Consider the following 12,660-nt stretch of genomic DNA (forward strand, 5'->3'; position numbering starts at 1 on the left):
TATAATATCCCTTCCCCCTTAAGACCCACTTCAATGTTGACCGGAGAATCCGGCAACACTCCCCCCACCGAGGGAAGACAGCAGTGCAAGCCGAAGGAAGAGCACAGTGCCGATGGGTTTCCGCACAAAATGGATGCCGCAAGAGTGTGGGGAGCTCATAGTAGCTGTGACTCTGTCCCACACAATCCAGGAACTGAGTCGGTGAAATGATGTTCAAAGAACCATACAGTCATGGCTGCAAACGAAGGTGGTGTGGAGAAAATTTGAAAAGAGAGCAAAAAATTCAGGATCATTGTTGCAGCAGGATCGAGCCACACACAGGAGCGGTCTGGCATGGGCCAGTTGGTGGTACATGGTGGTCCCAGAAGCGGCAACCACAGGTCCAGGGAAAATGAGCCAGCAGCACATGAAGGCAATCCTGGTGACCAGCTCGAGCCATTTTGCGACGTGTATGAAGTCCCATGGGTGATGAGGCACCATCAGATGGAAGAATTAGCAGAGACCTGCCAAACTCTTTGCAGACAACCAGCCAAACTCTTTGCAGGCATGTACCACAGGCCTCAGAGCTGTACTAGTCAGAGTCTCCCATCTGAAAGCTGATGTGAAGTGGGAGACATAAATCTCGCACTGAAGGGGGAGCAATGCACCTACCAGAACAAGACGAGTGAATCCACAGGAGCAAGCCAGCAGCATGCCGATGCTGACAGGCCAGCAGGACGTCAGCGGGGTGCAAGTGGCTAGTGGGAGGCAGAGCTCGACCGACCGTTGCCAGCAGAAGCACGGCAGTGGTGTCGGCGGCGGACGGGAAGCGGGGCTGGGCCAATGGCAGCTGCCCGAGGTGCAATGGTGGCATCAGTGTCTGATGGCAAGTAGGGCTCAACTGCAGCCAGGTAATGGCCAAGAATCCTGTGGAATAGAGTTCACTGAAAGGAAAGTGTGAAAGTGGCAGAAAAAGAGGGAAAAGGGACATGCCCAAAGCAAGAGCAGTGTATTTGTGATGAGGAAGGACAGGCCGACTGCTAGGAGGGAGCAGTGGCAAGTGTATGTGGTAACTGCGAGCTTGTCCTGGCACTGGCACACAATTTAAATGTATGGAGCAGGTTGCAGGAGGGGAAGGCAGAGCAAAGGAAGAGGGAGGCTGTGGATAGGACAATGAGTGTATATTGATGGGCCACCAACCAGCCGTCTACACAAATGACTCGGTACTGCAAAAATAGCCAAGAACTGAGTGGCAAACCATATTGATGATCACAAAAGGCATAATTTAATTGCATCCCACCCCCTCCTCATTACCAGCTTCTCTCCAAATTATGCAGATGGGAAGTATTCTTACACTTCAATCCCACTATCTTCCTAGCTTCAATCTTCACTGACCCCGGTCATCACCCATTTCCACCCTTGTCCCCAAGCCTACCACTTAATAGCCTAAATCTACACTCACACTTTCGTTTCTGCTGTCTCCCTCTTCCTCTGTTCTACCACTCGCTCCCCTCCTTCCAACCCACGCCGTCACTTCACCATGTACAACATGCAATTTCTCCTGCCTGTGCTTGGCAAGCTCAATGATGCCATATCCCTGTTGTGTTCTCTTGCTGTCTCTCCCCACAAACCTTCAGCCATCCATCTCTCCAGCCCTGTCTCCCCCCTCCCAGCGTTCTTCCTCAGCTCACCCATTCCATGTCACACAATCCTTCATACCAGTCACTGTAGCAGCAGGAAATTTTAGTAAGCTGGGACAATATAGCTGTGGTTATGATTATGTGTTGTTTTTATTTATTTTTTTAAAATAGCTCCAATGTACATTTTCTGAAAGTGCAGCAATGTTTTCAGTGTTGTTTATACATCTGTCGGTCACTCAATACTTCATCTACAGTGTGAGTGATTACCTATACACACAATACTGTTACCTTTGCCAGCACACAAACAATTTCCTCTCACTGTACAATAAGACTATATGAAGATGTGTTACATGTCATTCTTTGGTTGGTAGAAAGTAATCCAACAACACACAATTACTTGCAACATGATCAGCGTTCCACATCCAACAATATAGCCAACCTAATGTCAACTAGTTTTCTATCCTCTTCAGCAACAGTTGTAACACTAGATGGAGCCAAACAAAGCATTGTAATTTTGCTGTTGGATAACAGCTAGTCACTGATTAATTCCTTCCATGCCATTCACTGAAGTTAGTTTTGTAAGCAACAGTATCAATAATGCTCACAGCTCGGGTCAATATTGCAACAAAAATTCACAGACTGTCATTGAAAAAATAATATCAGATTTCAGTCAGCTGGCACATTTGATTCAGTGTGCCTTCAGTTAGTGGGAAATCATGAATTTTCAATTCCTCATAATGAAAATGAAGCTGAAAGAATAATGTGCAAGTCAACCTGCCAAAAAAGTTGGAAATTCCATGTAATCACAAAAGGATGAAAATCCAGGCTCTTTGCACACAATTCTGTTGTTTATACAGAGATTATAATGACAGACTACTGTAGCGAACACCTGCAGAGTATCAGTGGTTGGTGCAGTAGCTGGCAGCTGTCAATCATTCTCAAAAACAAATCTCATATCCTACTTTCTTTGCCACTGAAAAGATCATCTTGTGAAACACTGTCCATTCTCATAAATTCGCCTTGACTTAAGAGTGGCTTTCTGGCATGGAGAGTTCTGCAACAAGCAATAATAATATGCTATGACTGAGTGTGCTTTTTCATTCATGCTGCAAATCAACACAGAGTCAGATGTGCACTATTGTTTCTTCAATGACAGTATCCTTGTGGGAACATATATTGGAAATTGCTGCATTCTAAGCATGTACTGTGGTTTCATCAAAAATCAGTTAACTGAACAAATTTGGTGTTTCTCTGCAAAATAAATTGAAAATGTTACTGTAAGAGGTTCCTTTGGCTACAAGACTGGACATATCCTTTCATCATAAAAGATATTATATAAATCGATCAGCTATATCACACCACTATGCATTACTGCATAGCATTTTTGGTCGTGGTGCTGGATGAAAAGTGAGTGTACAGAAAAAAAATAAGCGCAAGTGATGAACCAGTCAGTCACATTATGAACACCCTTATTACAAGTATCATGGTGTTTTCACTAAAGCTACAATATTTTTTAAAAAAGAGCTGTAAAATGTATTGACAGTGGTAAAAATTTCAATTATTCTTGTTTTTGCTTAATAAGTTAATTCACTGCCTAATTTGTGTGCTCGTAACCAAGCCTTTGAAATGGATACGATTCAGTGGCTCTACGCACATAGGAAATTGTATCTACATTTATATCAAGTTCATAACTAATACTCAAATAAAATAATTTTGTATTTGTCAGATAGTGGCAGAAGGCATCAGTGTTGCCAGAGGGTGCTTGCTGTGCTTGAGAATGCTCTACATGTACCTACAGTACACGCAACACAGCAAACAAGTGGCACTCGATAACTAACTATGGTTCACTGGCTTAAACCACTTGACTCACTGAAATATCAAGCACAAAGTTACTTTAATTGAAGTATGTAAATCGTCCATACTATTATTCCTCCTGTATGATCTGACATGTAGAATATTGGTTTTGAAAGGATTCAGCAACTTCTGGAGCTGTTGAAAATTGCTCTCCATGCATTTTTTCCCCATTAGGCAAAAAATCAGGTGAATATGAGTATTTAGACATTAATTTGATGTTTTTCTCCAAGAAATAATCAACCATTTAATACAATTTGTGACAGCTGAAAGTGTCATGACACAAAATAATGTGACAAATTCAGCCACTTGTGGCAAAAAAATTATTGTATACCATTCAGTAATAACTGGTCTTGGATCCTCTACAACAACGGTACTGACACGTCAAATGAAATCAAAGAAACATGCTATCTTTATTTGAAAGTTCCATCTTTTTTGGTTTTGGTTCATCTTGGTAAACACAAACTGTTGATTACTGATTAGTTCTTGGCTTTTACAAATACACTGGTGTGCAAAACTTGGATGAAAGTAGCTTTCACATGATGTTTCACTGCTAAGCAACACAACTTGATGAAAGTTGGATCGTACTTAAAAATAGCTGTTACATTGTAGTAGAAAAGGTAACTGGAAGAATATGCAATGACATGAACAGAAATGAAGCTTTTATTCAAAAACAACAATTACACTGAAGTCACCATGATTTACGATGGCCCTCTGAAGATTACATATGGTAGGACACAGTTCTTAGTAGGGTGCATAATCACAGTAGGCTCTGCAATGTGCTCCCTTGGTGGCCACAAAGTTGGTAAGGAGTCCTTCTGCTAGGGCATCCACCAGCACAGTTGACAACTGTTGGATGGTTGTTGATGCATGCGGACATCCTGCAATATGTCTCCCCAATGAATCTCCACATGCTCAATGGGATTTAAGTCAGTGGAACAAGCAGGTAAGTCCATTCACCAAATATCTTCTTATCAAAGAGCTTCTCCATCTGCACTGCCATCCATACAAATGAAGTCAGGGCCAAATTCTCCTATGGAAAGGGTCACGTGGGGAAGAAGTATAGTGTCACAATAACATTGACAGGTGAATGTACCATGTTCAAAGATTTGGATGTCAGTACAACCATGCAACATTATGTATCTCCACACCATAACACCTGGACCACAAAAAGTGATCATGTTCGGCAATGCTGGATGTTCTCTCATATAGCGAGATGTAGGAACATGTAACGCAGCCAGGAACATTGTAAAATATGATCATTTTGGTAGTTCGGGTCTTGTGGAGTGGGAGGGCATGTCGCATGGGTTTACTGACCTCCAAATCTTTAAACATGGTACACTCAGTCAACGATACTGGGACACTGTACTCCTTTCCCATGTGCATCTTTTCATGGGTTCATTTAGCTCTGGCTTCAATTTTGTGTCTGACAATGTGTGACTACACTGAACAGTACAGGTGGAAAAACTCCACATACAAAGATATTCGGCGAATGCATTGGCCTGCCCATCCAGGGTGTATACGCGGACAAGGAAAAAAAAAAATCCTGGATTTTTCCTGGATGTCCCGGTTAAAAATACATTTTCTCCCAGGTGAAAATACATTTTTCCATGTTAAGTGACAGTATACTTTCCGTCAAAATTGTAAAACTTATCATTCCTTGAGTGGATATGGTTTTATACAGCAGCGTAGAATTTCCCAGCACTTAAGAAAACAAAACTCCGGGGGAAAAACATGTTTTGGAAAGATATTTGATGGGCAGCAACATGTACACTGCATATTTTCGTATTATGAAAGTATAAACTCGGGGGAGGGGGGGAAGGAAGGAAAAGTTAATGGTTTTAGTTAATATACATAGTGTTGCTACAAGAAAAGAAAAGCTTTCGCATCTAATAATTGTCTCGAAGATTAATAAGCTACAAGAGAAACTAAGCTTTCACATATAATATTGATCTGTTTAGTGCATGTTACACTTTAAGATAGATCACACAAATACACCAGTAAAATTTTTAATACCAACATAAATCTCTGGTGATCTGGGCTCAAAATTCTTCTAAATGGCTGGTCATCAAAGAGTTGATTTTTAAATGAGAGCAAATGTTCTGCGATTTAAGAAATTCAACGTACATTCTCGCACATAGGTCATCTTGCATAAAAGGTAATTTACTTTGAAAATAACGCTTTTCATACCACAATTTGCAATATTTTCCTGTGACCTGTTAGAAATAGATTCATTTCAGCAGTTGCCAGAGAGCACCAGATAAGACGCATCACTGTGCTTGCGCAGCTACGGTGACGTAGGAAGCCCGTATGTTTGTACATATAAAACATTAAAAGATCTTACTTACATCATGTCATAAAAGAAACCAGACATCAGAGGATACTCCAACAGTGTTGGAATTTCGTGAACCATACTAAAATGCATAGTTTGCCTTGAAGTGCACATTTGTATGTTCAGATTCCCAATGACATAGGTCTCGACCTGATATTAAGCTTTTCAGTGTGGTTTTCGGGATGTACATTTTCTTGGAGTACCAGTACTGTATTATTCCATGTTTGGTTCTTTACTATGGCATAATGCCATACGTGCTAGAAGATGAAAATGTGCACTTGAAATGCAGCGAACAGTTGACACTAGCCATTAGTGTGGAATTAAACACTTCGTTTCAAATAAATTTACTGCCTCAGCAGGAAAGCTTAATAAAAGCCAAATTTCTTTAGCAAACTGACAAAAATAACTTTATTGTTCTGCAAGATGATTAATGCTTGACTGTCAGAAAGGTAGGAATAAAATAAAATCTGAAACTAGTAACATATTTCAGCCTTCCATAATTATGTGAATGTATTTTAATTCACTTGACAGCTCCCAGCCGCAGAAATCTGCCTTGTTTTCATTTGTTCATTTCTCACATGGAGACTACCCCCCCACTACAACTCAGACTGCTCTGCGCACCAGAGCATAAAAAAAATTCAAAAAGAGTTCATTTTGTAGCGCACATCTTTCCGAAGAGTCTGATATGTAAAACATACATCTTTGAATCTTTGAGGAAATGTAAGACATGTTATTTGGTCTTAAGTGTGCCAAAGTGCAATGCCACGCCTCTTCAGACAACATTCTTATACCGCATGTCACTGTATTTCGCTCTGTAATGGATGCCATCAAACTATTTCAGGACAATGGAAACTAAAATGTCCTGTAGTACCTCTCCTGCTCCCAGTCGGCCATTTTGACATCTTCCCCCCCCCTGCCCCTTTAATAAATAAATAAATAAAATAAATAAATAAAAATTTCACAATTAATACTGGATGGGATTATTTGTAACCGGGAGAACAAGAACTCTTCAGAAAATCTGGACTCTTTATTGCCTATTATCTAGTAACTTGCTCTTCTGTGTGACATAAAATTAAATATAGGATACCTAAAACCAGTAAAGACAAGAGACAGGCAAGACAGTACACATTTCTTCACTCCTTAGGTACTAGCGATTTTTCTCTCTAATCTTGCTACAGCTTTGCTTCGCATGCCTTCCTTTCCGCAAAAGAACTATTACCTCATCAAAGTTTGTCAAACATTTTGCTATATGAAAAATCGAAATGTCATTGTCTAATACTGAAAAAGCTGTTAATTCAAATAGTACCCAAGACTAGTGTGATTTCTTAATATGATTACATCTATTTTGTCACTGTGTGCTGGATAAAAACAAAATAGGCCTTCCTAATATTGCAGCAATTGTAACACACACCGAAAAAGCAACACTGTTTTGGCAATAATGATCATTTTTATAGTACGGCAGAATATAATTCACAAAGTACCAATACGAAATACCTGTTTGGCCTACTACAAGCAAAAAGCTTTATGTTAGAAAATAGTTTCACATTTCTTTCAAACGCTCCAGTTTCTCGAGCATGAGGTCGAAAAGTTGTAGTACGAGATTTTTGTATAAATTTGGAATCATCATATTCTTCCACAATTTGTGTGATGTCTCCATTTCTTCTCCTTCCTCATTCTAACAAATAATCTTGTCATCACTAATTCTGTAACTATTCCTACCACTATCAAAACTAATTCTCCAGTTAACTTTACTAACCCTGCCACAATCACCGGTTTAGTTATCCTGCAATTATTCTCCGGTTAGGCGTTATTATGTGTTCGTACAATGCATTTTCTGCACTACTCCCAGAACGGAAGTTAAGCGGCTGCTAGCTGGGGACTACAGCTGGCCCTGTCTACTGCAGCAATCTGGCCAAAAATTTTCTGTCAAAATTTCACTTTCTTGGATACACCGAGAAGATAATACATAATCTTTCTTACCTGTTATTCCTGATCGTCGTGTATTTCCACTCTGGTAATCTGAATCTATCGATTTCTCTATTAATTATAACAACACTGAAAATCTGCAAACTGAATCAACCACATAAACAAGCAGCAGCTGGCATTCACTGGTTCAACTTTATTCTGCTCAGCTCGTATAGCTCCGTCCCATTTTGTCTGCAGGAAAGTTCATTTCTAGATGCGACAAGGATTCCCCTGGCAGAGACATCATGTACACTATGCACGCATTCAAAAATCAACTTATAATTCATTCAGAACTCAACTTAGAATGTGTTCGAAAATGTCCAAAAACTAGCAGGGTGCATTTCAAAATCATACGAATAATCGATAGACCGACGTGTGCCGGATGCTAGGTGCTTTGTGAAAAAAGGTTTTTTCCTCAAGAATATGAATTTGCCCCCTCCCCCAGAAATTGCTGCCAGGTTCAGATACTCCAGTTAGCCCCCCCCCCCCCCCCCCCCTGCCCCCTCCCGATCCAGGCCTGCTGAGCACGCATGAATCTGGCAGCTTGGGCGTGCCAGTAAAATTTTTCTGGGTACCATGTGACTGGTTGCTGCTACTGCTGCTTTCACAGCCAACAGCCACACTTCTGTAGCCACAAGTAGGTAAAGGTATTACTCATACACGACTCAACTGTGCATGTGAAAAAGCCCGCTCGTAGCTCCTTAAATGAATCTAATGCAAACAGTTGTGACATTACACTCATTGGAGGCAAATTTGTTGTTATGAAGCACTGCATGGTTCCCAAAGACTTCAACACATTTTGCTGTTGGCAAACGCTTGTACGAGCACTGTGTTATTTTATATGGTGCATGTCCTTTGCAACTTAAGTATCATTTTCGTTTTTTTCTCTCTTTCATGTTTTAATGCCGCAGTATTATTCTGCAGTGGCGGGATACAGTAATAGCCTTTGTTAGAGTATCGGTTCTTACCAGTCAAAATTACAAAAATTTAACTGAAACTAAAACAACTAAAAATTCCCAGAATTCTAAAAAATTGCCAGGTTTTTCCCGATTTTCTCCTGGATGAAAAAATTCCCGGGTTTTTCCCAGATCTCCTGGTTGTCCTGGGTTGTACACACCCTGCCATCTCAACTTAGATCTCATAAAGCCCGTGTGGAATGCGATGGGAGATGTATTGCAGCAGGTCCACATGAATCAATGACCATCCAACAGTTTACAACTGTGCTGGTGGAGGAATGGAACCCTGTACCACAAGAACTCCTTGCTAACCTTTTGGCCACCATGGTCAAACGTCGCAAAGCATGCATTGCCATCATTGGTGATCACACCCCCAATTAAGAACCATGTCCCACCATTTGTAATGACCAAGGGACCAACACGAATCGTGGTGACTTCAGTGTAATTATTGTAATGACTGTTTAATTCAAACTGTCATTTCCATTCATCTCACTGTATATTTCTTTCAATTACCTTCTGTACTATACTGTAGCAGTTCTTTCTATGTATGGTCCCAGTTTCATCAAGCTAGTTGGCAGTGGCGCATGATGTGAAAGTTAATTTCATCCTTAAGTTTTGGACACCAGTGTATATTCGAGTTATATCTCCCGTTGCGATCTTTTGCATTTCCTTAGTCGAATTTTTTGAGCCTTATTTACACGAATTGACACAAGCTCATTTCTGAGCTTTAGTCAAATTGTGTGGACTCCAATGGGAACAGATCTTTTCCAAAGCTAACTACTGATACAACAAAGCATGTACTGCAATCTTCAATATGCCTAAGGGTGCTTCTATCTTGCATGAAGTCAAACATCAGTCCCCTTCAATCATGTTACACACAGCATCAATGTTTTTTGGCACAACAATCAATTTTGGTTGACATTAACAAAATTAATCATCGCTCGAAGCATGACCGCAATGATATTCTACAAAGAAATTATAAACAGTATTTTCTGAAGGTGACTCAGTACCAGAAGTTGAACAAAACAATTTGAGGCATTGTTGTTGAGTTAGACTTTCATGAAAACCGTAAATAATCATTGAATGAAAACTGTTACATGAAAATTCAGTTTTTTCACAACACAGTTTTTTTTATTACTAACTGCAAGCACACCACTATGCCATTTCCTGAGCTGCCATTATTTTAACAATAACAAATAACAAATTCTGCTTGATTGAGGCGGATTATGGCAGTAAATGGCGAGGTCATCAGTCCTATGGTTCATAAGTTAGTTGCATAAGATAGAGGGTCTGTTAAAAAGTGGGTGGATCCAGTCTAAGGGGTCAAACTATAAAGTGAGGAAGTTACAACACACACAGTAGAAGGCACAAAAGGGTTGGCCGAATCTAAAAACCAGAAAAACAGAGGGATAAAAGAGCGATCTTTGCATGGAGGAGTGGTCATGGGTCCCAGACCTAGCACCGTCTAGAGGTGATGCTGCTGCTGCTGCTGCTACTACTGCTGCTGCTGCTGCTGCTGCTGCTGCTGATGATGATGATGATGACAGTGACAACAAGTCAATTCCAATACTTCACTAAGTCTTTATATGAACAGCATAGATGTTGTTCTCATTTTTTGCAGAGTATGTAAATTTATATTTTTACAACTGGCATATATGACACTTACCAGCTTGGCATGATTGCTACTCGAAGAAGAGCCACTAGCAAATGCCACATTCAGGCCATCTATTACTACATCCCAAGTTCTGTTCTTCTTCAACATGTTTTGAAAGTGAACAACCTCTTTAGGTGATGTCTTAAGAAATACATCATCCGATAGTAAAACCCGGTCCAACATTGCCACCTGCAACTGCTTATATTCAGTTGGCGTGGGAAGCTGTGGTGTCAACTGCTTGTTACATGTCTGGCAAATGCCCCTAAAGAAAGATGTCTTCTTTTAGTAATTACTTTACTCTACAAATAAGTTTACGACCAAACTGTATACATTACATTGTTATCAAAATATATTCAAGGTGTAATGAGTATAAGTACAGATATTTCTGTTGGTGACTGAGGATGGTGTACTGAGCAACATTATATCAGCATTTGCATCATTTGCAGGCAGATCATTATAGCTATTACAAGTCATATGCTTTTAGGTCAGGGGAAGTACATCCAGGTACATACAAAAGAGCAAGCCATCAGTGCTTATTTTCCCCTGGGCAGCACATCATATGTTAAAGTGTGGACACAAAATGGTTAGTCTAAACTGGCAGGCCTAGTCCACTTAGTGAAGCACTTACAACCGCGCAGAAAACATCGGTTCAATTATGCGATGTGTTTGTGGTAAGACTGTTTGACACACAGAAAAATCAACCAACACACTGATGTGTGTACATATTAAGGTACCATATACAAAAATATCTGCATATACCCATTACACCCTGTATAAATATGTCTAATTTTGCTAAATAAGTAATATTTTGCCTGACACAACTTGCTACATTAAAAAACTATGAGAGTATTATGAAAAGTTATTAGCCTTGAAGTGAAATACTATGTTTTCTACAATCAATTTTTTTTTCAGTATTGTCCCCTTTCCAGTCAAAGCACCATAGCCAACATTTTTCTGTGAGTAGATCCCATCTCTGACACATCTAAAAAATATCCAACTACAACATCTGCCATAACCTTCTCACATCACTCAAGATGTTTTACAGTCATAAGTTCAATAGCCGTGAAAATATGTGGAACGCTACTGGTGCAAATGTGAGGAAAAGAGGGGATGTTCCACTAATTCATATTTCTAATAATATAGTTTTCCTATCACTAATGATGTTGTGTGGACAGGTGCATTGTTTTAATGAAATACTGAGTTTTCTTTTGCTGTCCAAGACTCACTTCATGTATATGAGTGTTTCAGAAGACTTGGGTAATAATAAACAGTTAGAGGTTTATACTTTGGAAGATAGTCAACAAGAAGAATTCAAAGAAGACACTAGCCACAACATTGCCAGTAGATGAAATCAACATTGTCTTTTCTGAAGCATGATCTTCAGCTATCACTCAGTGCTTTGATGAAGTTTCATTTCTACCATTAATTCACATCTCAAGAAAGAAAGGAAGGAAAATTGGGTTTTACATCTCATCAACATTGAGATCATTAGAGACGGAGCACAAACTTGTATGGTGTCAAGGATGGGGAAGGAAATCAGCTGTGCCCTTTCAAATGAAGCATCCCTGTGTTTGCTTGGAGTGATTTAGGGAAATCATGGAAAATTGAATTCTGGATGGCCAAAAGCGGGTATGAACTGTTGTCCTCCCAAATGAGAATAATTCACATCTCATTCGCAGTAACAAATCAGCACACAAAATCAACTGAATTATTTTCAAAATATTTCAAATGTTTCTGAGAAATTTGTTTATGCATTTGCCTTTGGACAGCAGTCGACACACCCACCTGTCTTGCACAAAGCTTTCCCATTGTTAATTCTTGCTGTATTCCTTTAACATTTGCCCTTATACCCAGGTTTGTGGATTCCGTATTGGTGCATTTCACATAATTTTCATGGGTGGGAGCAATTTTGGGACATCCTCCACAAGCAACATCTTCAGGAAAGTATTGCCACATTTGAATTCACCTGTCTCTTCACTACTGAGAACCAGGCATATTCTAAGCCTTCTCTACATTTGGCTGAATTTTTGTTGGTGATAAAACACCCAAAACACAGAATTTTTATCATGCCTTGGTATTCCCATTCATCCAACTGATCCAAACAAGATCTCTAAAAAAGAGAGAGAGAGACGTACAAGCAAAATTATTACATGCGTCAAACTGACATTGGCTTATGCTATTGCTCTGTGTCAAACTGAGAACTTCTCACACAGACCTCATTTAGCCAGAACTGAATGTCAAAAATATGCAAATAGAAATCAAATATTACCTACTGAAACATCA

General features: G+C 39.8%; 1 protein-coding gene across 10 annotated transcripts in view; it reads right to left on the reverse strand.

The window, feature by feature from the left end:
• The window catches only part of LOC126091944 (mitochondrial ribonuclease P catalytic subunit), a 135,635-nt gene that overhangs the window by 61,756 nt on the left and 61,219 nt on the right, over window positions 1-12,660 (reverse strand). For all 10 annotated transcript variants that reach the window (XR_007521288.1, XR_007521287.1, XR_007521282.1 and 7 more), the window contains one exon: window positions 10,390-10,639. Coding sequence is in view for 3 of the 10 variants with exons in the window: in XM_049907275.1 (XP_049763232.1) it covers window positions 10,390-10,639 (250 nt within the window). In the remaining 7 variants the exon portion in view is untranslated. The remainder of the gene's footprint in view (window positions 1-10,389; window positions 10,640-12,660) is intronic.

The sequence above is a fragment of the Schistocerca cancellata genome, chromosome 7 (genome assembly GCF_023864275.1).
Source record: "Schistocerca cancellata isolate TAMUIC-IGC-003103 chromosome 7, iqSchCanc2.1, whole genome shotgun sequence".
NCBI classification, from domain to species: Eukaryota; Metazoa; Arthropoda; class Insecta; order Orthoptera; family Acrididae; genus Schistocerca; species Schistocerca cancellata.